This window comes from Callithrix jacchus, chromosome 6, assembly GCF_049354715.1.
Source record: "Callithrix jacchus isolate 240 chromosome 6, calJac240_pri, whole genome shotgun sequence".
In the NCBI taxonomy this organism is placed as follows: Eukaryota; Metazoa; Chordata; class Mammalia; order Primates; family Cebidae; genus Callithrix; species Callithrix jacchus.
In genome coordinates, this window is record NC_133507.1 from 52086891 (window position 1) to 52114197 (window position 27307).

At 41.0% G+C, this 27307-nt stretch overlaps 1 protein-coding gene and 1 pseudogene across 3 annotated transcripts in view; both read left to right on the forward strand.

Annotated features, from left to right (window-relative positions):
* Positions 1-27307, forward strand: part of NFE2L2 (NFE2 like bZIP transcription factor 2) — a 160823-nt gene that overhangs the window by 101595 nt on the left and 31921 nt on the right. Inside the window, exon 1 of one of the 3 annotated variants that reach the window (XM_002749316.7) lies at positions 25035-25244. The exons of 1 other annotated variant lie outside the window; for it this stretch is intronic. In XM_002749316.7, the coding sequence (XP_002749362.1) occupies positions 25200-25244 (45 nt within the window). In that variant the 5' untranslated portion in view covers positions 25035-25199. Of the gene's footprint in view, positions 1-25034; positions 25245-25715; positions 26374-27307 lie in introns of those variants that run through there. One more of the 3 variants, XM_078327340.1, reaches the window with a different exon arrangement.
* LOC144576630 (putative uncharacterized protein FLJ44553) lies at positions 5197-6308 on the forward strand (annotated as a pseudogene).

A 27307-nucleotide genomic window follows, 5' to 3' on the forward strand; every position in this document is an offset into this window, starting at 1 on the left:
AGCTACTCAGGAGGCTGAGGCAGGAGAATTGGTTGAACCCAGGAGACGGAGGTTGCGGTGAGCCGAGATCGCGCCATTGCACTTCAGCAACTGGGTAAAAAGAGCGAAACTCTGTCTCAAAAAAAAAAGGAAAAAAAAACAGAGAGACGGAGAGAGAGGAGAGAGGAAGCAAGAAAAAACTCATCAGTGGTATGGAGGTTTCAGACCCTCCTCAAAGGTTCCAGTTCACTTTGGGTTCTAGGGAAACCTGATTCAGTTTGAGTTCCTGAAGGATGACCACGACCTGTTTCGGTGCTTTCGAAAGTGGCCACTTCTGTGCCTCATTTCACTTAATCCTCACAGCTATGTACAAAGTATTGTTATTACATCTACATTTTACAGATTAGTGCAACCAAAACGGATCATCCAGTGGTAATCAAAGGCTGAAATAGGCCTCCCCTCCTCTGTCCCATCCTCATTCCATTCAGTTTTTAAGGAAGTCAAGGGTTTCCTAGACCAGTGCTTCTCAAAATAAGGTACCCAGGCCAGCAGCATCATTATCTGATAGGAACTTGTTAGAAATGCAGATTCTCAGACCCTATTCCAGACCTGCTGAATCACAAACTCTGGGGACTGAGACCAGCCATCTGTGGTCTTTTTTGTTTGGTTTCAGTTTTGTTTTTTGAAACAGGGTCTTTCTGTGTTGCCCAAACTGGAGTGCAGTGGCACCATCATTGCTCACTGCAGCCTTGAACTCCAAGCCTCAAGTGATCCTACTACCTTGGCTTCCCTAGTAGCCAGGATGGCAGGCATGTGCCACCACACCTGGCTGATTTTTTTTTATTTTTTGTAGAGATAGGGTCTCACTATGTTGTCCAGGCTGGTCTCCAACTCCTGTCTTCAAGCAATCCTCTTGCCTTAGCCTCCCGAAGTGCTGGGATTACATATGTGAGTTACATGCCTGGCCCATCTGTGTTTTAATGAGCCCTTCAAGCAATTCTGATACATGTTAAAACTTGAGAACCACAGTCCTAGGCTAATGGCTTCACCTGGCAAACATTTAAAAAACACTGATGCCTGAGTCTCACCCCAACCCAAGATTCTGATTTAATTGGTTTGGATGTATCCTGGTCATTAGTTGTTCGTTTGTTTGTTTGTTTTGAGACAGAGTCTTGCTCTGCCGCCAGGCTGAAGTGCAGTAGTGCAATCTTAGATTACTGCAACCTCCACCTCCTGGGTTCAAGCCATTCTCCTGCCTCAGCCTCCTGAATAGCTGGGACTACAGGCACGCGCCACCACAACCAGCTAATTTTTGTATTCTTAGTAGAGACGGGGTTTCACCATGTTGGTCAGGATCGTCTTGATCTCTTGGCCTCATGATCCACCCACCTCGGCCTCCCAAAGTGCTGGGATTACAGGCATGAGCCATGGCGCCTAGCCAAGATCACAGGTTTTGTAAAGCTCCCCAGATAAATGGAGACCACTGCAACCTATACCTTCTGAAGCAGCCACTTTCATCGGGAATGGCTAATGGCATACTTACGGCATAAAGTCAAGCAGCAGGGACTACATGTATAAGTGAGGACATCACAGCTTTCCAGTTTTAAGTCTTTTCCCCTTCCCAAACCCTATATCTAGACCAAGAGGCATGGGTGAAAAATGTTCCTTGGGTAAGCAGGCATGAGCTCACTAGTTTGTAATGTTTCTTACCTTAAGCCAATAAATTCAGTCTTTAGTGAGTATTGAGAAGATGCAGGACAGAAATTCTCAAGTTGCCTACAAAATAATTTAGTAGAGGAAATGAGATCTACAAATGGCATGGTAAATGCTTAATATTATCAGCTCATTCTTTATTCCTGGGTTTATATATTTTGTAGTGAAGGTCATATCATATCACATAGCACATCTCTACTATAACAGAGTTTCTGTTAGCATTTGTCTAATAGATTAATCTGCTGATTAATCAATAAACAAATGGATATCACTGATGAACAGGCTAATTCTGTCTTTGGTGTCCAGTGCCCAACTTACTATCAATGCTGCTCTTGGCATGAAAGTCTATTGACAATAAATGTGCTAGGATAAGGTGCTAGAGTTGAATGTCACCAGAAAGAGACTATAAACCCAGATGAAGCCTGGGTGCAGTGGCTCATACATGTAATCCCAGCACTTTGAGAGGTGGAGGTGGGGGAAATCACTTGAGGTCAGGAGTTCAAGACCAGCCTGACCAACATGGTGAAATCTCATCTCTACTAAAATACAAAAATTAACCTGGCATGGTGGTACACACCTGTAATCCCAGCTACTCAGGAGGCTGAGGCTGGAGAATCACTTGAATCCAATAGGCGGAGGTTGCAGTGAGCCAAGATCACGCCACTGTACTCCAGTCTGGGCGACAGAGCAAGACTCCATCTCAAAACAAAAACAAAAACAAAACCAGATGGAGGCAGAAAAGGGAAAGCAGGTATAGAGGTCATTAAAGCTGGTGACCAATTATTTCCAAGTCTCCTCCCTGGGACATAGAAGGGTCTCCTTATGTTGCCCAGGCTGGTCTAGAACTCCTGGGCTCAAGCAATCCTCCTACCTCAGCCTCCCAAAGTGTTGGAATTATAGGCATGAGTCACCGCACTAGGCCAGATCTCCCATTGTATTCATGACCCCTCATTTGCTCTGTATAACCAATGGCCAGGTTATAGGCCCAGTTTGCAGGCCCACTGGGCAGGATTCTCTGCCGTGGATCACAGCCAGCTACTGGTCCAAAGGAGGGTAATCGTTTTTGAATGGAGGAATAAGGTACCCAGCCCTCCCTAGCGATCCTTCCTACTGGTTTAAAGGAATTAGAATAAAGCCTTATCCAGAGAGGGGTGGTGACCAGGCAGGCAGCACAAGCAATTTGAAGGCCAAGAGCTCAAAGATAACTAGCCTGTTTTGCCAGCCTTGGACAGAGAGTGCAGTTTTTGAGGAAAGCACCACTGATCCTGCTATCTGCACTTGGGCAGCCTCCAGGGCTGCAGTGAGGCTTCAGTCACTGAGTATGTTCCGATGACTTTAGCAGAAATCAGGCAGAAAACATGTGCATATTGAAACTGTTTAGGGAATAGACATAGGCATAATCAAATATACAAAACCTACTACTTTGAGATGTTTTGTAACAGCTGTGTTCCCTACAGAACAGGTTTCTTTTATTGCCTGCATCCAAGAGCATCTCCAGGGTCCTTCCTGTTAGAATGCTGAATGTCCATGGAGAGTTTGAGATGAGGAAGAAGAGTGCTATCTTCCAGCTAAGACTGGTGCAGCAGATCATGCAATGTAAAACCTCAGCAGCTGTGAAGTAGAGCAGAGGGCCTGGGTGTCTGTCAACTCCAGGTTGGAGATTTCCCCCAGCTTTCTAGGTAACTGTGCTTCCACTGAGCAAGTCAGATACAGACTTGAGTATCATCACAACTTGTGCCTGTGACATCTTTGCCCAAGAACAGCACACATTAAACTTTATATTCTTCATAATATGGAAGGAAAGGTATTGACTGAGCCCTCCTTCATGCCTCGAGACATCTCATATATATTTATATGGATATATACATGAATGTATGTATTCTGTCATAATAACACATTTTATTATTATCTTTTTATTATAACACAGTATTAGGCTAGGCTGCATAGGCTGCATTGAATCCCCAAATAAAAGTTTATATTACACATCATAATCTAATGCAGGGACTCTCCTGGGCAACATCTCTAAGTGGTGACTTGGAGATTCAGACTCCTTTCATCTTAAAATGCCATCATCTTCAGCATTTGGCCTCAACAGTTGTCAGAGAGGGAGAAGAGACTATGTATAAGACCACACCACAGGATCTGTGGTAGGTCTCCAAGCACTTCTGTCACTTCTGCCAAGAACCCAATCACAAGGCCCCATCCTAACTGCAAGGGAAGCTGGAAAAGGTCTCCTTGTATGCCAGGAAGAGAAAATGAAATTGACAGGTATCTAGCCAGTCTTTGCTACAAGTTTCAACATGTTGGAATTATTAACTAGTATTTTTCTTCTGATTATGTGTAGCATTTGGTATTATGTAGACTGCCTTGTTCCCTCCCACTGTATTTTGTGACATCCACATGCAGCATCCCATTCCTCAGAACAGGACTAGAAGTGGTAAGGACAGGTTTTATCATCCACTTCATGGATGGAAACTCTGACCCAGAGCAATTACATGGCTTGTCCAAAGTTATGCACTACTGTTAACTTAAAAACACACACAATTTATAAATTTAGACAAAGAAAGGGTCTAGGTTCTTTCTTATAAAGGGTTATAGCCTTTAACGTGGCTATCCCACAGACTGGGAAGCACAACCTCCAGCAGAAGCCCAGAGACAAGTGCTTTGAAGGGAGAGGGGTTGGGATAGGAGCTTTAAGCTGAACAGGCTGACTAAACATACACATTCAGCAGGTTACAGGAGGAAGTATGAATATTCATGAAGGTGGTCCTGACACATGTATATTGAACAAACATACATGTAACACATGACCCATGTTTACTTTGGGAGGGAGACTTAGCATTTCAATGTATTACAGTTAGGCTCTATACATCTAAAGGTCTTTTCAGGACACAAAAGCTCACAAGTACACAACCTCTATAAATTAGTCAGAACCAGTTCATGGTCAGTGGTCTTATCAGGAAAAAGTTACTGAAATCAGTCTCTCATCCAATGAAAGCTGTAGTTATGGCTGGTGGAACAGGGTTCAGTTGGGCAGAGTCTATGAGCTGGATGAGGTGTAATTGTTTAAATATTGATTATCTCGAAGCCAGTGCTTGTTTAGCTGCTGGAGAAAAAGAAAACCCTTATGGCAGTTAGAGCATAATTTATTCCTTAGGTGTAGGAGTACATGACTTCCCCTCATCTGGAATGGCCTTAGGTCTTGATTGTAATTTGGTATCTTATTGCCACAAAGAATATGTTCTGTGAGTCCTGTCATCTCTGTTGGAACATTAATGGTGCTCAGTTGTTGTGTCTAAACCATAAAAGACTGGGGGAATATAATTAGGCATGTCTGACCTCCCATTATAGCCAGGAACTAAGTCTTGAAATTTTTTTCTGGGGTCCCCTTGGCCACAATGGGGTCCATTTAGTCAGTGGGGGTCTTGGGATTTATTTTTAGTTTACACGACTGAGTGACAGAGCTTTTCTTCTTACATTCTGAGGTTAGTGGTCTCTCTGCCATGCCACATTTTCTTCCCTGGAAGCTCAAACTGGATGCCCAGCTCTCAATGTACAAACTCAAATATGCAAGAAATATATATTTATTCTTTTATTAATCTACCTAATTTATATTTTAAGCCTCCACTCTATGTCGGAAGGTGTCAGCAATGAATTCCATCATTTCGGTATTTCTCTACCTTTATTATTGATTGATTGATTGATTGATTGATTGATTGATTTTGAGAAAGAATCTCTGTCTCCCAGGCTGGAATGCAGTGGCATAATCTCGGCTCAGTGCAACCTCTGCCTCCTGGGTTCAAGTGATTTTCCTGTCTCAGCCTCCAGAGTAGCTGGGATTACAGGTGCATACCGCCACCACACCTGGCTGATCTTTGTATTTCTAGTAGAGATGGGGTTTCACCATATTGATCAGACTAGTCTCGAACTCCTGACCTTGTGATCCACCCACCTCGACCTCCTGAAGTGCTGGGATTACAGGCATGAGCCACGGTGCCCGGCCTTCTCTATCTTCAAAGATATGTTTACATCTGGGGTGGGATGAAGGTTCCATGGAGGGGAGGGTGGTTAGGTTGTGCCAGGGTATTGGGAAATCCATTTGTTCCTCATATCAGCTGTTTGAGGAGGCACCAACCCAGATGTCCACAGTTGCTTCTGGCCTTCCTTTACCCATACTGATGCACCTGTGCCTCCTTCCTGTTTACATGGCCCATTTGTGCCCAGCATCTCCCTGCTACTTGGAGCCACTCCAGGGTCTGGGAAGTTTTGTAGGCTTACAATGTGCAGCCATTCATCTCCCCAGCTTGCTGCCTTCCTGAGACACAGAGTAGAGAAGTAGGGAAAGACCTACCCTATCCATGCCTTTGCCCTCTCACTTTCATCCATCTTTCTTCCTCCCCGGTAGAGGGATGTGTTTCTAGTCTTCTAGGAAAGCCTCACTCACTTCAAACCATTTTCTTACAAATACTTTGGCTTTATTGCAAATCATCTCTAGTCCTCTGAGATTTTTTAATACACAAAACACAACACACAGAAGTTGTATTGTTGTTTTGCTATTTATCCTGTCACAGTATTTCCCTACCTTGAGGTAATGGGACAAGGGCCTGCTCTCCAGGGCATGGAGGCAGGGAGGAAGGGGTAGGGGAATATTAAGAAAACAAACAAACATTTCTTGATCACTTGTGTATTACATTTAACTTTATCAGGTCCTTGTGAGGTGAGTATGTGTGTGTCATTATTCTGAAACTAACAGTGAGGAGAAGAAGCACTGATGGAAGTTCTTATAATATATTTGGGAACTCAGTGGGAACTCCTACCTGAATGGTCTTTAAATGTACCATCCCAACCCACCCAACTCAATCCCCGTGGCTTGATCCTGCAGTCGTGGTGATCAAGCTTTCAGTTAAGAGTTGGATGATAGTGAGCTAGTTAATCCAATTAAAAAGAAAAGAATTGAGATCTGATCTCAAAAGCCCCACAGTTATGGAAGACTGGCCATAGATTACTAGTCTTCTAAATGTGGAAAAGATTATTCACTTTTTTGGCTATTTAAGTGTTTATCACTCACTCCGCCTCAGTTATGAGCATACGCCCTAGAGTAAATCTGTTCCCTGGTGGGGAAGTAGAAGGGGCATGTCATTGTACAGTACATCCACATTGATGAAGGGAAAGGAAACATTAAGACAGTTTCAGTGGAAAGGTCACATACCGCTTGTACTAGCTGAAGGAACTCAGACCAAGTAACAGGCAAAGAGACATCATGCTAAAGCAAAACGTTGTTTAAAAAAATTCTGACTTGTATTATGAAATTCAATAGAATCCTATTTATAAAATGGATTTTTTTTTTTTTTTTTTGAGATGGAGTCTTGCTCTGTGGCCCAGGCTGGAGTGCAGTGGCACTATCTTGGCTCACTGCAACCTCCACCTCCCAGGTTCAAGCAATTCTCCTGCCTCAGCCTCCTGAGTAGCTGGGACTACAGGCAGATGCCACCACACCTAGTTAATTTTTTTTTAATTTTTTTTATTTTTTGTAGACATGGGGTTTCACCATGTTGGCTAGGCTGGTCTCAAACTCCTGGCCTCAAATGATCCACCTGCCTCGGCCTCCCAAAGTGCTGGGATTACATGCATAAGCCATCTCGCCCGGCCATGAAGTGAATTTTAAAATCACTTCAAAGCACATTAGGCTTTCAAAAGATGTTTGTTTAAAGAATACAGTTGGCTTTTGCTCAAAAAATAAAGTTTCGGTAATGCATATTAACAACTGTAGTGTAATTACTGGCCACAAAATACCAGGTGCCAGACCAACCCTTTTCTAACCATTTAAGAGAGCCAAGCCAAGCAAAAATGCCCGGCCTAGCCTTACCCAGAAGTTCAAAAGCTTAGCCTTTGTCACCAGGAAAAAAATTAATTCAAAGAGCAAAGCCATTATTAGGCACAACCAGGTATTCTGTTGTAAACATCTTTTGTTAATACATGTTGAAAGCTGAATTTTCTCACATTTGAATGAAAGAGTCCTGCTTAAAGAGAGTTTAAATCAAGCCAGCTTCAAGGTTCTTTTCTTTTCTTTCTTTTTAGATTTCTGACATCATATCTGTGGGATCCACACAGTGGGGAAGCGCTGGCTTAGAGTCTATGGTTCCCCTAGCTGTTATTTTACTTAAGAATTACAGTGTTCTCTGTTAGCATCAAGGGAATGAACCTGAAGAGAAAAGACCATACACAGCACTGTTACAGGGAAGAAAAATATGAAAAGACCTAAAGATGCACTTCCTCATTACATGTAAGGGATCTATTTTCTAGAATCCTATAAAAAGCTCAAGTGAATTTGCTTCTGTTAATAAATTTGATTTAGTTATGATGATAAGACCACAGCATATGTTTTATGTTGCCTCTTTTTTAACTGCTTCCTGTTAATTACTGAAGGAAGAAATTCCATGTAACTTTGTTGTATTCTGATAATGATGAGTCTATCTGATGTGTTCCCTAAGTGCTTCACAATGTAGGCGTATGTGTGTGTATATAGTTTAGTTGAAGAAGATGGCCATGTGTAGTCACTACAGACAGATGTAAGGCTAAAGAAAGGGCTCCATGGCATTAGAGCAAAACCCCATCATAAAAAGCTCTTTGCTATACTTAGGACCTGATTGTATTGGGAGGAAAAACAAACTCTCAGTCTTGGAATGACCTGAAAAACCTGTGGTATGAACCTGCTTTCCTTTCCTCACCCTGAGATTAGAATGAAGTTCTGCAGTTCAGCTAAGGTGACCAGTTCAGCTTGGTTCATTCATGTTGCATGTCTCAGGAAGACAAGAAGAGTCAGGGCTACCCTAGGTTCGGCTGATGGAGTCTAATGGCCCTGTATGCCTCTTCACCGGTAGGATGGTGGTGGCTGACATCACTGACATGGACTGCGGGGCAGTAACTGTTCTGACCACCTTATGTGTCCTTCTCATTTGGTCTTCAGAGTGTCCTGAAAATGTTGGTGGCTCTCTGTGTTTCACACACGAGGAAACCAAGGAAAAGGGAGAGTAGCTTTTAGGTTGAACCATGTGGAATTCCTATTCGTGTAGATCAAAAAAGGTCAAATATCAGCAAATGCATATTATTCAAACTACGACTTTCCCAATATCACAGAGTTGGTAGGTGGTGACTCTGGAGTTTAAACCCTTAACTACTCAGGATCATAGCTGTATATCTGCATATCTGTATTGACCCAGGCTCAAAGCAAATGCACAAATGCATATTTTATATATATATATGTATATCTCCTGGATCATTTTATATGATCCAGATCCACTTTCACAGTATGACCTGAATAAAATCAGCAGTTGAAGCCAGACACTGGAGAAGAAAGGATGTAGTCTACTGATAGCAATGTTTTATATATATATATATATATATATATATATATATATATATATATATAGTGTGTGTGTGTATATATACTGATAGACTACTATATATATATATATTGCTTTCAGTAGACTATGTCCTTTCTTCTCCAGTCTCTGGCTTCAACTGCTGATTTTATTCAGGTCATAGTGTAAAAGTTGGCTCAAGTCAGACAAGACTGCCCTGCCTGTGGCCTGTTCCTGCTGTGCAGCTAAAACCAGCCCATCACACTAACTCTCTCAGGCTGGCTGCCTCAAAACCTGCCTGCCTAAAAATATCTTCCTCTCAGATGGCACAGAGCCACACACTCCATCTCCCTAGCTGAACTTCCCACCATTAGAACTCAGCTACCCACATGCCTTCCACCTCAGCTCCCCATATGCCTTCCACCAGAACCATTGTTAAAATTCAACTGTAAAATCTATAATCCTCTCCTGGATAAACTAGTGATTAGTTTATCAGGTAAGAGGAACTCGATCTTGGATCAAGTGAAGTTTGTTTGGGACTTGGGCTGCAGATGGCTAAGATCGGAAGCATGAGAGTGAATCATGAACTATTAGATGTAGCAGTAACATTAAAAGCTATACTGGCCAGTCCTCAAATTTTACAGATGTGGAAACTGATGTTTAGGTACCAAAGCCTAGGTGACTTGACTTTAGGGTGACCAGCCATCCCAGTATGCCTGGGACTGAGGGATTTCCTGACTGTATAACTTTCAGTGTTCAAACCTGGAAAGTCCCAGACAAACTGGAACAGACTGACCACCCTCTTCGACTGGGAGCCCAGAACTCTTCTGCTTATCTGGACAGGTCAGTGTTGAGCAGACCCTTGCAGCAAGGACCCCAGGTCTGCTTGGTACACCTCAAAAGTCCCAGGTGGGGAAATGACCACAAATCTGGTTTTCCAAGGCTGGCTCCCCTTCGGTCTCTAAGCATGGAATTGGATGCCACGTGGGAACAGCCATATTGCCCCATGATTGACCAGTGTTAGCCTCTCCAGCCACAGCATTTAGGGAAGCTGGTTACATAGAGATGGTCTCAGAAAATAAGGCTGTGGTGTGGTTTGTGTACTTCATAGAGATGGGGTCACTGTATCAGCCACAGCTCTGTGGTTCTCAAAGCCTGTGGGTGGAGTGCTGTTGTCTGTCTCCGCTGCACATGGCTGCACAGAGGTTGGGAATGGAGAAGTATTTGGGCAGGGAGATGGATCAGCAGGGTGCCCCGTGCTATCATCATTTCCTTTTTTAGAAGTTTTGTCATTTAGAGGTTTTGAATCTTGCAATAAGCGGTCATCCTTGATTAACTTTGGACTTTTTCCCTTAAATGTCAGGCACCTAATTTTAAACTTTTTTCTGGTTTTACTTCTCCTTCTATGCTATTTTGCCCCCAGTCCTTGGTTGCTTGGCAGTTGTTTCCAATATAGCCCCTCCTGCTTTCCGTTCAGCTGGAATCCAGCTCTAGCTCACACCCTATACCTGGGGCTGATGTGTGTTGACTAAAGAAGGGAAGGAAATCAGGAGGCAAGGAAGGAATAACGCAAGAATCCCAGCCAGGCAAAAAGGCAAGTTCTCTTCAATATTCTCTTTCCAGTATGTATTGCCTTAACATACCCCCAAGCCCACCTCCACTTCCATCTCTACCTCAACACACATATTCAAGAATCTAAACTTTTCATGGTCCACCCTTACTCTCAACCATCACTAAAATGTCCTTAGTGCCCAAATAACAAATTTACTGATCTGATAAACAAATTCCTGATGATGGGGGTTAAAGTTAGAGGTGCAGCCCTCAGAAGTGAATCATAACTTTGACCTTTATAGTCAATATCCTGCCTAGGCTATCTTAACACTTTAATAAATATAGTTCTTACGGAAGAACTGTGGGGCTGGGAAAGCAGGTAGTGGCAGGAAGCATAGTGAAGGATTATTTTGGGAAGAGCTCTGTGATGAGGGTTGCCAAATTTAACAAAGAAAAATACAGGATGCCCAGTTGGATTTGAATTTCACATAAACAACAAATAATTTTTTGGTAAAAGTGTGTTCCATGCAATATTTGGGATATACATATACCAAAAGTTATTCCTTATCTGAAATTCAGATTTAACTGGGCATCCTGTATTTTACCTGGCAACTCTGTGACCTGTGATGGCTCCCAAATATGCAGCCTGTGCAGCAGAGGGGCAGGATTGCTGTGGAGTTTGGAAGTTTCCAAATTCTGGCAGAAGGCAATCAGCCCTTCAGGGAGGGCATCACACAATATAGTCAGGCAAAACTGCTGCCCCCAAAGCCAGGCTTACTGATGCCTGGGGGCATCTAAGGCAGGCCTAAATGGAGCATGCTTGGAGACTAGCCAAGGTGCCAGTAAAATGGGTGTGTTCTGCCAGATCCTTCCAAGAAGATAAAGTGTCTAGTTCTGGTGCTGATGATTGACCTGTCTGATATCCACCACACTAGAACACTATTTTTAGGTCTGAGGAAGGAGTGTCAAGGTTTTAAAAATAAGGTAATAAATATAGGGGAAATTACATTCAAGAAGCTCAATCCTGATGGTGAGTGTAAGACCAGGAAACACAATATATTAGATCTAGAAAAGGTTAGTACAAGCAGCTTTCCATATATAAATACCTAACACTGGCAGTCTGTGGTGGCTCACGTCTGTAATCCCAGCGTTTTGGGAGCCCGAGGTGGGCGGAATCACTTAAGGCCAGGAGTTTGAGACCAGCCTGGTCAACATGGTGAAAGACCAACTCTACCAAAAAAATACAAAAATTAGCCAAGCATGGTGGTGCACATCTATAGTCCCAGCTACTTGGGAGACTGAGGCATGAGAATTGACTACACCCGGGAGGTGGAGGTTTCAGTGAGCTGAGATTGCACCACTGTACTCCAGCCTGGGCAACAGAGCAAGACTCTGTCTCAAAAATAAATAAATAAATAAATAAATAATATACCTAAGACTAAGACCCCACACTTTTCTTTTACTCTTTTAATGAACAAAGGTAATGCTGTTAGCTTCAGGAAAATTGCTTTTGCCACCCATAATGTTTTGTTTTCAACTAATAAAGAGAGAGCCTGTTTTGTTGTCTACTACTGGCTTCCATATAGCCAACAGATATACCCTGTCTACTCTTCCAGATCTACTCTCTCCCTTCTCTATCCTGCTCTGTGCTCTGGGAAGCTGACACATTATGGACTCCCCTCCCTAATTCTGATTAGGGCCAGCCAGCGGGAAACAAGAGATCAGAAGGTGGGAAGATAGAAAGATCAGAAGAGTAGCTTTATTCTTGTTGGTGTTTATTAAAATGTTCATGGTTTCAACAACCTAGTAAAAGGCACTCAATAAAGAAGAAACAGATGCATACTTCTTTAACATGATACAACACATCTAGCCAGCATTCTGCTTGATGGAGAAAGGCTAGAGGTAGCCCCAGTAGAGTTAGGAATAGATGGGATGCTCTCTATTATAATTATTATGTAAAATTTTACTAAAGGGACTAGCAATCATGACTTGGCATTATAAAAATTTAAAGTATAAAAATAGGAAAGTGAGAAAAATATTTTCACTATTTGTAGATGATGTGACTCTGATTTTAAACCCAAGAGACTCAACTGAAAAATTATTATAAACAGTAAGACAACTCAGTAAGGTTTAAGGGTGGAAAATTCATACACAGAAACAATCAATCTTATATGTGCAAACAATAACCTGTTGAAGGATTAAGGATTACCTTATTTAAAGTAGCAATAGAAAAGATAAAATACTTAGGAACAAATTTAACAAGAAATATGCATGCCCTATATGTACAGAACTTTAAAATAAAACGAAAGAACCCAAACAAACTTTGAATAAATAGAAAGACATATGTGGGTAGGAAAAAAATTGTTCAAATGTCATATCTCCCTAAGTTAATTTAACATTTTAACACAATTCTAATAAAATACCATTTTTTTCCTCTTTCGTATTTGACAAGAGAGTTCTCAAATGTTTATGTGTGAGGGAGAATGTCAAATGGTTAGCCCTACCAGATATTAAAACAGATTATGAAGCCTCAGTAGTTAAAACAATGTGGGACTGGTTCATACATGGACATACAGATCAATAGACCAGATGAACATGTTCCGATATAAGCCCAGATACACATAGGAATTAGTATACAATAAAGGTGACATTACAGATCACTAGGGAAAAGAGAGACTGACTATTCAATATATGGTACTGAACTAGTTGTAACAAGTCAGCCTAGTTCTAGGCAGACTGTAACTAGGTAGCCATCTGGAATAAAACTGGATCTATACTTTACACTATACACTAAATTACAAAGACAACATATATTGAAATGTAAAAAACTAAACTGAAATTACTAGAGGAAAACTATGAGAAATGTCTTTATAACCTTGGAAGGTCTTTGTAAATGTGACTTAAATATATAAGCCATCAAAAAATTGATCAATTATGTAAAAATTTAAAAAAAATCTGTGTGGCAAAGAAACAAAATAACCATAATCAAAGCTAAGAGATGAATGACAAACTGGGAAGAGTATTTTTAACTCATATCACAAAGTACTAATATCACTTATATACAAAGCACTACTAGAAATAAGTAAGATTTTTAAAACCAACAACTCAATAGAAAAATAGGCAGTAATATGAATATGTTTTTCAGATTTTCAAAAATCTAAAAGTATGACAGTCTAACTTATGGTATTATAAATTGGTACAGCTCCATGAAGGGTAATTTGGCAAGATCTTATAAGTGCACATGTCCTTGACCCAACAGACACTTTTAAATGACTTTATCCTGTGAATACACTTGACACATAAAATGACCTATTATTAATAATTAGATTTATCTAATCATTTCATTTTATATATATATATATATATCATAACATCACATTGTATCCCGTAAATATATACATAATTATCATTTGTCAGTTAAAATAAAATTTTAAAAATTATTTAAGAAATGGCTGGGTGTAGTGGCTCATGCCTGTAATCCCAGCATTTTGGGAGGCCAGTGTGAGCAGATCACCTGAGATCAGGAGTTCGAGACTAGCCCGGCCAACATGGCAAAACTCCATCTCTACTAATAATACAAAAATTAGCCAGGTGTGGTGGCGCACACCTGTATTCCCAGCTACTCAGGAGGCTGAGGCATGAGAATCACTTAAACCGAGGAGGTGGAGGTTGTGGTGAGCCAAGATCACACCATTGCACTCCAGCCTGGGTGACAGAATGAAACTGTGTCTCCAAAAAATAATAATAATAAAATAAAAATAATCATTAAAAAATAACCCAGGTCAGGGTTACTTATTGCAGCATTACTTGTAATAACAAGATTAGAAACAATCCAGTATTCATCAATATGAAACTAGTTAAATAAATCATGATGCATCCATGTAATTGAATATTATTCAGCGGTTAGAAAGAAATACATAGAGAATGAGAATGCACCACATAGTATATTATTAATAAAAGTGCAGATCTCTGAGGCATTTTTAATGAAAACCACAAGATGTAGAACCATATGCACTATTTGCTACCTTTTGTGTAAAAAATGAAAAAATAGAGCATATATCTGCTTATATATATACATGAGTATATATAGAGTATATATGAGCATTATATGATAATATTTAGTATATATAGCATATATATTTGCTTATATATGAGTATATATAGAGAGTATACATTATAGTATATATAATACAATAGTATGTAGTATATAGAAAGTTTATATTTGCTTATATAGATGTATGTTTTGGGGGTGAAAAAGTGGGGAGATGTGAATGGGAGATAGAGTAGGAAAATTAACTTTTTACTTTTCTATTTTTTAAATATTCAAATCATAAGGATTAAATATTAGATATATAAAAAGTGCTTATTAAAAAATCAAACAATATAGAAACATGTAAGGTAAGAAGTAATGTTCCCCTATCCTTAAACCAGCCACTCAGAGAAAACCAGTATGAATAGTCTTTTATATACCTCACAGGATTTAGTCATTGAGAAACAGAAGACTTCAAAAATTATTTATTAGTCAAGGAAAGCATTAGTTTCTGGCTCGTGGCAGTCATGTTGTCCTGGCACTGCCAAATCCACTTAGACCACATATAAGCAGCTGAGATCAATGTTGATCTGCCGCAGGCCCACAGTGAGCAGCTGGGTTTACATAGCACACTCAATCCTCCAGGAATTCAGTTATATGTAAAATAAGAAGTTACAAAATAATTCTGAATTTTAAAAGTGAATGGTAGAGGCCATTAAATCTACTGAATTAAGTATTATGGTAGATTTCAAACTAAGATATTAACATTTTAGTAAATGAAAATGCTCGTGCAATCTGCAAATTCTTGGCAACAGTACCACAGAATTCAGCCAGTAAGGGCTCCTAAGTTACAAGCACAGAGTCCCGAAGAACCCTAAGAATTATTCTTTATTTTCCACTGCTCTTATTAAAAATATATTCTAGATGGAGACTGCTAGTCCACTAGGGCAATAAAGCAAGTCTCACATTACTGAGACCTCCTCACAATCCTGTTCCTTTGCCTCAGAAAATTCCTTGATAAGTAGAATATGAATGTTATAAATATTTATTAACAAAATATATACAAAATGAAATATACAGCCTTCTCATTCTAATATAAATACCAAGGTCTCTTGCCAAACCAGCAGTTGATATTTTAATACATGTGCCCTAACACAACACAACAGTGTTTATACAACACGCTCTTTCCCATCATCTTATGAAAACAGTCTGTTGATGTTGGAACAAACCTTAGAAATTAACAAGTTTACTCATGCAATTGTTCATTCAATTAAGGAACATTTGCCGAGTATCTCCATACAGCAGGTAAAGTAAAAAGGAACAGAGATAAGATGAATAGGTCCATCTCTGGCTCTTGAATTTAAGTCTAAGCCAATTCCTTTATTTTTATATTGAAGAATCTCTAGGTTTCTCAAGTTCAGACAGGAACTTTACATTATGTCAAATATCATACATTTATAAAAATAACTAAATTTTTTTTGTTTTGAGGTGGAGTTTCGCTCTTGTTATCCAGGCTGGAGTGCAATGGCACGATCTCGGCTCACCGCAACCTCCGCCTCCTGGGTTCAGCCTCCTGATATTTTTTATTTGTGGATTGGCAGTGGTCTATTTTTCCATCAATGTTGTTTCACATAGTCATTTTTTGTTTTCAGATGATTATTTCAGAGGATCTAACTGCTCTTCATCTTCACGAATAAATACATTATGACAGCTGGCCTCACAACAACCCTTATTTTAGAGACTGGAAAACTTTTGGGTCACTGACTTTCTCAGGATCTCACAGCTAGTATCTAAACTCAGATCTGCCTGTCTCGCAGTTACATTCTCTACACAATAGTAAACAGCAGGATTTGTAGAAATGCAGGCTAGAGAAATTGTAATTTGTATTAATTACATGATTGTCATTCGTTAAAACCTCAGCTGCTTCTCAGATAATTTCTTAGAGAAAACCATACTATAACTGTATACACAATGTGTTACTGAGGCTCATAAGACCATGAAATGATACTGGGTTACTGTTAGTTTCCGTCATTACAATACTGTACAATAAAATGATCAATATATATGTGAAGTTACTGCTATTTCAATTGTATTTCTTTACCTTTTATCATCAAACCTTCCTATAGCCTTTTCTTTTGTTCATTTGAACTGCTTTGCTATACATCTTTTGACTATCCCTATCGAGTTTATTATATCTTTAAAGATACCATCATATTTTTATATTATATTATTATGTTTTTTAAAAAGATACTTGATCTTTCTTCTTCAGGAGAGTCACACTGGTGTGACATTGGTGTGACTCTCCTCCTAACACACTCTTTCTACATAAACCTTCTGAAAAACAAGGCATTCACTCTGAAGTGAATGATAATGCATAGCTCACTCAGAGCAGGGAACACATATTTGAAATTATGAAGGTTATCTGTAGTAAAAGAGATAATTTGAGTTGAATATGATAATTTGATAGAATCTAGTACTGATTGTCAGCTTTGAAGACCTTGGACTACAGAATCAGACTACAAAAGCTAAGACTAATATTCTTCCAATGAGTCACTAGCAATCAGATAGAGGTTTCTAGGGGCCCTCACACTTTCTGTTTTATGTATTTACAGATTGGATCAAGGGCAGAGGGTTAGTAAGCCTCAATCAAGAAAGAAAAAACAAATACATGGAAAGCTTAAACTGAATTCCAACATGAAAATTGTGGCACAGTTTATACGGCTTTATGATATTCCAGTTGCATAAAATTATACTTCACCTTTCAAATAATGTCATACAATTAAATGAGGTCTATGGCAAATGTTATCATACAGATCATGATCTCTACAATGTTTAATTATTCACAAAGCATCGGGAGGAATCTTGGGGCCTAGCCCAGTGAAAAGAGCAAAGGTTTTGAAACAGCCAAATCTAGAATTTCACAAGAGCTCTATCATGGAATCTTGGCCAAGTTACTGAACCAGATTGTACTCAGCTTTATCACCTGTAAAATGGTTATTGCAAGTATTAGCAATGACACATATAAGGTGTTTGGAAGGAGAGCTTTGTACAGAGTGCTCAATAAACTAAAGTTTTACCCGAGGCACTTCACACAGTACACAACAGTGTTTTTAAATTAAATTGAATTGATTATAAAGAGATCAAGTGTTGGTATTATCTGATCTTCCAACCAGAGTGGGCAAAAATGTATTTGCCCATTTGAAAAGATGTATTTCCTGTTAATACAGTACTTACTTTCCCAGGAGTCTGAACTGGGCAAACTTTAGCAAGGAATGTCTCCATATATAGTATACAAAAAAAACCTCCCTCTAGCTTATGAATCCATATTGTCACAAAACATCTATTTATTCAGTGTTTAGAGCTTTTTTAAAATAAACTACAGTGACCTTATTAGGATAGATAATAGATATTTTAACCAGTTTGATTTAAATTGTTTACAGTGTCATCTAGGATTTTAAGGGGAGAACAGTCAAGAAAAAGAAGGAAACAGGTAATAGTTGTTGCATCTCAATGCAGTTCAGAAAACTCAAGTAGGTCTACCTAATACGTGGTAGCAGAGGAAATTCTGAGGCACCAGTGGAAAGTAAAATCTTGGTATTTTATAGTTTCCTTTTGTAAGAACTCAAGTTTGTATTAAGTTGCGTATTTTACATTTTCTGGAATTTTGTGTCATTCTATCAATAGTTAATAATATCGTTTCACCATAACTTCTCTTTGATCATGTAACCAGAAAAGTTTCTAACAACAAAGCATATTTTAGGGATGCATACCTTCCTCTCAGTCAATGTATAGAAAATATTACTTTATATATTAAAACCACAATGCCATGACAAGATAGTCAACATCTTTAGTTATCAGGAAAATGCAAATTACAAATACAATTGTGTGTGTGTACTTATCAAATTGGGTACTTTATATATATATATAATTTATTTCATATCAATTAACCCTCATTAAAGCTATTTTTTAAAATATTACGTGGATTTTGCAGAAAATGAAAAGAGAAACCCCTGATCTCAGCCAACAGGATGGACACATCAACCACCTGCCTCCTTTGCATCATCAGCTACTTCCTGGCTATGGGCAAGTGTGATGTTTTATTACTGGCTGTAAGGACCTTCAGGGTAGAATCCATGTTTAACTCTACTGGGTCTTCGCTCAAACTTTCTCACTAAGTATTTAACTGCTGTTTTTTAAATGAAAACAAATTGCTTGGATAGTTTATGGTGAAACACTTCAGAAAACATTTCTACCCATATTGCCTAATGAACCCTTACAATTTTTTGAACTATGCATGAGAGGCAGCATGTCTTCATGCTTAATAACTTTAAAGTCAGTGACTTGTTCAGCTACTTACTAACTGCTTGACCATAGATAAAATTATCTTGCCTCTCAGTTCCTCAGTTTCCTCATTTCTAAAGTGGGACAGTAAAGGACCTATGTCTTTGGTTTTCTGAGAGGATTAAATGATATAACCCATATAAAGTACATGGCCCATATTTAGCACTCAATAAATATTTGTTATTTTTGTTGTGTTGTTACTGCTTTCCATATCCCTAATATGTTATAAAGAAACAAAGAATCTAAACATTCAGATTATTATGCATAGTAAGCGCGTAAGAACTGTTAGCAGGGGAAAAGGCAAGTGAATTCATACATTCGCCATTACAAATTGTTGAAAGTTTATGAACTCCAAAGACTGAAATATTCCATGTTTCATCAGGAGAAAGAAAACATGATGAACAAGTTACCTGAATCTTACAGAAGGGATAGTTCTAAAGTGACATTAAAGTTACCTGCATGTTAGCCCTTTTAGAAGCATACAATTAGAGGAATTTAATTTACTGGAAGAAGCGCAAGGGTTTCAATACCTTATAGTGTTGTCAGTACACTGTGATTCTTGCTCTTAAATCTTTTCATTAAAAATGAAAAACATGCCAGTAGGTAGAGAGGCTAAAGTTGCAAACAGCCCATTTACTTTCTCCCTACCCTTCACACTGAAGTTCTCAAAGGTAGAAATCCTATTCTCCTATTTGTTTGCAAGTTTTCTGTCTAGTGAAAAATACTTTATCATTTTGTCTATGGAGAATTAATTAAACAGCATTGTGGAAAAATGTAATCTTTAGGGAGCTTTGCTGTGAGTACTCTCAGTAAATACAGCACAAGCCAAGAGACTACAGAGACCTGAGCTAGAACAGATGAAGCCTGGGCCACTGTCAGATAATCATTTCCTTGAGTTTGGAGCAAGTCGCTTAATTGTTTTGTCACCTCTGATTTGTAATATTGGGCCTAATCGAATTTTCCTGATTTGTAGGGACTGTTGATAAAATATATGCAATAATTATCATTAATAAACTGTATTATTAATCCCCTCCAAAAATAATGTACTAACATGTCAATTAAATTTACAACTTACCCTTTAGTCTGGCCCAGTACTAGATTTGCCTTTAAAAGTCCAAGTCAATTTGTTGTATGTTAAGAACATAATACCAGGAGTCAGGAAATGTTAATCTATTTCTTGTTCTGCCAGTCATTACCTCTATGGTCATTAGTAACCACTTCGCTCTTCAGTTTCCTAAATGTAAAAGTAGGAGTTTGGATTATATCAGAAAAGAAACATACCTGACATGTGCCACCACTCTCATAATTCTGTGGCCATGGCAGACATTGTTAATTAGTCATTGAACTTTTTCTACCAAATTGGGAAGCTGTTTCTGAACACCTTTCAGCAAAGTATTGTAGGCAGCCACTACCCATGGATCAGAATTGGCAATCAAAGTGAAATTTACTTCCCATCTCTGGGCCAGAAGATGTCTAAGGTTTCTTTTAATTCTAATCTTACTCAAAGCGCAAAATGAGAATCCATGGAATAGAAAGTGCCAGAAGACAAATCTCATTTCCATTTTTTATTTTCCATTCTCCAAGAATGTTATAGACTGTCTGTAAGGTCTGTTTATGATGATGCTCTGCTCTTCCATTCATTGTAGTCTGCTTTTTGTTTGTTCAGTGAGGAAATAGTTTGCTTTTATCCCTTAATGCTAAAAATGCTTTCTGTAAAGATTTAAAAATACAGAAAAATACAAAGATGGAAATGAAAGTTATCTGATATTCTACCCCCATTATTAATATTTGAGAACTGGACTTGAAGGCATAGCTTCAGGCATAATGTTTTTCTGCATTTTATTTTCCTCACAAAGCAATGTTATGTATGGGCCACTTCACATACTACTGAGAGGCTGCAGTTCTTAACTCAGCATAACTCCTGTTCTGCTGAGTTAAACTTTGCAAATATAGCAGTAAATTGAAAGAGAAAGGATCTATAGAAACTTACCACAACCACATTTAAAGATGTGGTCAAATTCTCTAGGCTCCACTCAAATAAATAAAAAATGGGAAGATTACAAAGCTTGTGGCTAAAATTCAATTTGAAAATAAAACACATCCAGCGGCATGGGAGAAAAGCAAGCATTCTTTCCTCACTCCCACCCCCCACTCCCACCCTTTTTCTTCCTGTTATAAAAGTAATGTATGTTGGCCAGTCACAGTGGCTCGTGCCTATAATCCCGGCATTTGGGGAGGGTGAGGCAGGAGGACTGCTTGAGGCCAGGAGTTTGAGACCAGCCTGGGCAACACAGTGAGACTGCCCCCTCCACAAAAAAAAAAAAACGTTAAAATTAGCTGGGCATGGTGGAGCATGCTTGTTGTCCCAGTTACTCAGCAGGCTTTGGAGATGTACAGCTTATTGTACCAGTAGTTTGCACAGTGAGGTGTACACTCCAGGGAACCAAGGATATGGGTGTGTTTTGCAATTATTACACCACTGCTATACTGGAGTTTATTTTTTGTTTTTTAATTTTTTTGAGATGGAGTTTCACTCTTGTTGCCCAGACTGGAGTGCAATGGTTCGATCTCTGCTCACCGCCACCTCTGTCTTCCAGGTTCAAGCGATACTCCTGCCTCAGCCTCCTGAGTAGCTAGGATTACAGGCATATGCCACCATGGCCAGCTAATTTTGTTCTTTTAGTAGAGATGGGGTTTCTCCTTGTTGGTCAGGCTGCTCTCAAACTCCCAACCTCAGGTGATCCAAAGTGTTGGGATTTCAGGTGTGAGCCACCGCACCCAGCACACACTGGAGTTTAGTTTATTCACTGGGCAGGTTGCTCCTCAAGTTCAAACTCCCTAAACAGATATTTAGTATCTTACACAACTGGTACAAATGAGGTCATATCAAGGTCAGAACCTCTGAATGCATTTATACCTCCATCTACTTCATTGATGAAATATCTGTGTTCCTAAAGTGTATTTTGATAAGGAGACTATCTCACCATCATCTACCTAATAAAATGAAACTGATGTATAGTGTGATGAGGTCTTTTACTTTGTATGTAACAACAAGCATATATTATGGGAAAGACAGCTTCCTCATTCCCAAGAAGTCAATTTCCTTCTGAGAGCCTGAGTCTTTATTAAATCACAAAGTACCTTCTCCCTGTTTGTGTTCTCAATATTGGTTAACAAACAAAAAGCAGCCAGGGGACCCTGCCTTTGATAGTCAACATACAGTATGCTGTTTTGGTTATCAATTGCTATGAAACAAACCATCCCCAAATTTAGGGCTGAAAGCAATTTATTATAATTTCTCACAGTTCTTCGTGTTGACTCGGCTTAGCAAGGCAGTCTTCTGCTGGTCTTGCTTACGGTCTCTTGTATGTGACTGCAGTCATATAGCAGCTGGGACTGGAGTTCTCTGGGGGCTTGACTAGCTGAGCTTGAAAGTCCAAGATGGCTTCTTCATTCACCCTGGTATGCTGGTTCACATAGTCTCTCTCTCTCTCTCTCTCTCTCTCCATTTAGAATTTCATCTTCTATCACTTTTCCCATGGCCTCTCTTTCCATCAAGGTAGTCAGACCTCTTAGCATGATGGCTGACTTCTAAGAGTATATAATTAAAAGCTGTCAGGCCTTTTTCAAGCTTAGGTGAAGATCTGACATGAAGTCACTACTGGCCTCCTTCCATAACTTAAAGCAAGTTGCAGGCCAGACTTGCTTGGTTCCATATGGGGGGACTAGACAAATGCCTCAGTATGAGAGGGGTGATTTACTGGGTGCCATCTTTAGAAGCGTTCTATACTTGATGCTGGACAAAGTAGAATTTCAACTACAATTCTAAAAGATTCTGAATATTTTCTGGCTCCAACATGGAGAACAATTGAGAAGAAGGATCCCATGGCAGCAAGACAGGAGAGAAAAACCAGCACCTCCTCTTTCTTGCTCCTCTGGAGCATCTCAACATGCAGTATCTGTACTCTCCTAACACAATAGGCAGATTTGGAGGGCAAAGCAAGGGCTCAGGCTCTCATATGAAGACAATCACATTCCAGAGTCTGCCAAGACTTGGCACCTCCTTGACATGGGTGGTCTTGAGAATGGGATTCCCTTTATTTGTCTGAACCACGGTGCAATGCCTAACAGCTTTTCCTTAGTGTTGGCTTTTCTTAAACATGTTCAAACTCTTATCATATTGCTCCCCTCCCTTTGAAAATATGTGCTCTGCAGGTGCCTGAAATAACATACTCTCAGCAAATTGCAGAACTGGAAAAGTAAAGGTTATTTCATTCAGTCTAAACTCAATGGAAATTGTGTGGCTTAACAAGGAAATACCAAATACTTTATAAACTCCTTCAGAGCAGTAACCATGTCATATGACTTTGGTGTCTCCTACCTACTAGGCTCATTGTCTACCTTCTCTGATGTCGTAATTTTAATAAGTAACTTGAATTGTTAACAATTTACAAGAGTACGCGTAAATTGTTATTGGACTCAGAAATGTTTTATTATTATATCTCTGCATCTTTCATGTGGAGGTCCTTTGCAAACAATTTCTCCTAACTTGTTTTCATTGTGCAGATCATATTGCAAGGTTTTCGCATAACAGCTGAAAGGCATTAATAGGAGTTGAAGAAATTTGCTTCAATTACAAGTAATTAATTTAGGCTTCACTTATCTTAAGGAATATCTGAACATACAAATTTACACATAAATCCTGGGAGTGTCAAATTATGCAACCTAGGGAAAGTAAGCTCTGCAGTTTTTTGGGCGTTGATTGCTATAGACGGGTGTGTGTGTGTGATTTTTGAATGAAATAGTAAAACCACTGCCAGTATTATCTACTTCACCTGGTTTTGAATAATACCAGGAAGCTAGAAACTGAAAACCAGTCTTGTTAAAGAGTTAGAAAGACTGTAAATGCATGAGAGGAAAGAAAAAAAAAAAAAACCCATTTATCTATCTTCTTTGAACCCTTATAAAAGTTCATATTTTTCCTAGTTTCAAATACTTGAAGTTTTCTGTGGGCAATTTTAAAAAAATAATTGTTTTAATGTAAGACAATACATACGCATTGCAGATTTAAAGCATACTTGGTAGTACCAAGGAGAAAGATAAAAATCGTTGATTCCACAACATTTAATATATTGGTAACTATCCTTCAATTTTTTTCTAGGCACATCTTTTTATAAAACGAGTCAGTACTATGCAGACCTTTTTGTAACTTCTTTTTTTAATTTGTACTATTTTGTGAGTACATGAAAAAGAATTTTGTAAAGATTAAACGATTATAGCATGTTGTGGTATTACACACTGTTGAAGGGGACCATCTGTGGCGTGGTGGCTGCGCTTTGGTGGGAAGAGTTTCTTGGGGTTCTCGTTTTTCTCCCAGCTCTGGGTGAGCAATATTGACCACTCTCCGACCTAAAGGGACTTCTCCGTTTGCCCTTGACGACTTGGGCTCAGGAGAATAGAGACACGTGGGAGTATACAGGAGGGCGTTCAGGGTGACTGCGAACAGGAGCTCCCAGCGCTGTCCACATTACAGACCCACTGGCCCCAGACCGGGAGGGGAGCAAGGGCGGGAGGGCAGCTGGCGGTGGCGCGGCCTGGATCCAAACCTTTAGCCCCCACCCCGGCTGGCGCCATTCTCGGGCGGTGGAGTAAGATAAAGCGGGGCAAGGTTCTGCAACTCCAAATCAGGGAGGCGCAGCTCCTACACCAACGCCTTTCCGGGGCTCCGGGTGTGTTTGTTTCAACTGTTTAAACTGTTTGAAAGCGCCCAAACTCTAGCGACCTTCGCAAACAACTCTTAATCTCCTGGGCTAGAGCGCTGCCCTTATTTGCGGGGGAGGGCAAACTGAACGCCGACACCGGGGCGCTAAGGCCTCCTCTCTGTCCCCCGACTGCTGGGACCCCAGCTGCCAGTCCTTTCCCACCCCCGGACCGCGAGCTTCTTGCGTCAGCCCCGGCGCGGGTGGGGGATTTTCGGAAGTGCAGCCCGCGCTGCCGGCAGGGGAAGGAAGGGCCCAGGCTCTTGCCCCGCCCTTGTAAGGCGGGAGGCGGAGCGGGGCAGAGGCCCGCCGGCAACTCGGGCCGCGTCGCCGAGCAGCGAGTGCCGCGGAGCCCTGAGGAGCCGCCGCCGCTGCCACCACCTGAGCCGCCCTGTCCGCGCCGCACCTCGGCAGCCGGAACAGGGCAGCCGTCGGGGAGCCCCAACGCACAGTCCTCAGCTCAGCATGATGGACTTGGAGCTGCCGCCGCCGGGACTCCCGTCCCAGCAGGTGCTGCCTCGGTCCTTTGGGCCCTGCGGTGGTGCCAGGACGGGGGCGGGGGAGCGAGGGAGCCGCGGCCCGGGAGAGACAGCCGCAGCCAGCTTCCCCCACGTCTGGCCAAAGCCAGGACCGCAGCGTTGGCTGGAGCCGCCGCGCTTGCGCTGGGGCCGGGCGGGGAGGGGCAGCGGGGGCGCGGCGGGGTTGTCTGACCGACCACTAGTCCGAGGAAGGCTGGGTGGCGAGTTGCGGGAAGGTCTGGGGATTGAGCTCGTGCGCGTGGGCCGTGGGGGCGAATCCAGCCGTGTCCCGGGTCCCCAAAGCTGGGAGTCCGAAGCCCCGAAGTTTAAGCGGCCCCGCGAGCGGCGGGTAGGAGGGGGCGGACGCTGGCGGTCTGAGCCGGCGCGGCCCGGCCCTTCCGGGGCCGTGCGGCTCCCCCGCCTCGGAGCCGGCAAAAATGTGCCTAGTCACGGGGCCGCTCTCGGGGGAGCTGAGGTCCCCTTTGGGCTGGGACCCGGAGCCCCTTCGCCGCGCCCCAAGACCTCAGTGTCTGCGGGCTGCGGCGCGCTCACCCCGTTGGGCCGTCTGTGGGCGCTGCTTTGCGAAGTCATCCATCTGTCGGATCACTCTCTGGCAGTCTTGAGCTTTCCTGAAAGCTCACTCAGTCCCCGGGACGAGGGAGGAGAGCTTGAAGTGCCCAGCGGGCTCAGAAGCCCCGACGTGCGGCGACTGAGCCCGGCCCCGAGCACTTTCTTGGCCGGGGAGGGGCTCGGGCTCGGGCACCCGGAGCTGGCCTCTCGCAACGCCGCGGGAAGTGCGGGCAAGGGCAGCGGACTCTGAAGCCGGAGCCGGCGGCGCCCGGGGCTTCTAATTCGGACGCGGTGCCCCCTGGTGGCGCGCACCTGCGTGGCCTTGGCCTCCGTGACAGCGGCCGGTTGGCCGTCACGGCAGCCCTCGATTGGCCCTTTCCTGCTTTATAGCGTGCAAACCTCGCCGCACCAGGGCCAAGGGACAAGTTGGAGCTGTTGATCTGTTGCGCAATTGTTATTTTCCCCAGAGCAGCTTTGTCTTTGGATTTAGCGTTTCAGAATTGCAATTCCAAAATGTGTAAGACAGGATATTCTCTTCTGCGCTGTCAAGGGTAAGAGTTGCGAGTGTAGATTAGAATTTTTATTGCTTTTAATCTGTTACTAAGTTTTTTGCTTTCTGCTATTATTTTTCCCCTGAGTGCTTTATATATTTTTCCTTTTCAATTGAGAATTTGCTTCAATTTCTTAACATGTTCCCCCTCTTCTGCAGGGGCAGAGAGTGGAACACTTGCGTTTCATAATACTTCCTAGTTTTTGTAAATTGTTATAAAAGTGAGAAAAAGTCTCAGCTCATCCTTTGTAGAAAATTTAAAAGTAGATATTTATATTTCTAATTTCCTTTGTAAATTATAGGAAAGAAAAACATTGGAATTCAAGCAAATGTGTACTTGATGTACAGTAAATACGTTTATGATGTTAAACATAAAGTTTTAGGCTAATTCCAAAGATCTACTGTAAAGTATTAAGTTATTGACAATGTATTAATTGTGCATTTTTTTTCTTTAAAATTGTTTGTCTTGAACTTTTCCCCAGTCTTGATTGGAATTGTTTTCTCCTGGTTCCAACTAGTGAAGAAGTGAATTGTACTTTCGGATTTATTTAATAGCTGCTGTTCAAGAGTTATCTATAGGAATGCTTGTTTGACTGAAGGATATACGATAAAAGTGAACTTTGGTTTTTCTATTTCTGGAATTGTACTTTACAGCCCTCTATTATTTTTACATTTTTCTTTCTTTGCTGTGTAATATAACGCTCCATATACAAAAATGCGTAAAGCATATGTACTGCTTTCAGTGTGTAATTTTCAGTTATGTTTGATAAAAATAACTGCCTTCCTACCTTTGTAATCAGACATCGACTTGCATGTTTGAAAACTGAGAAGAACAAGAAAATTTAGAATTGATTTTGTTTATGATTCATATTAGGTCATTGTCATCCAAAGAAATTCTCCAGGTATGAAGTGGTAGTAGGATATAGTTTTTCACC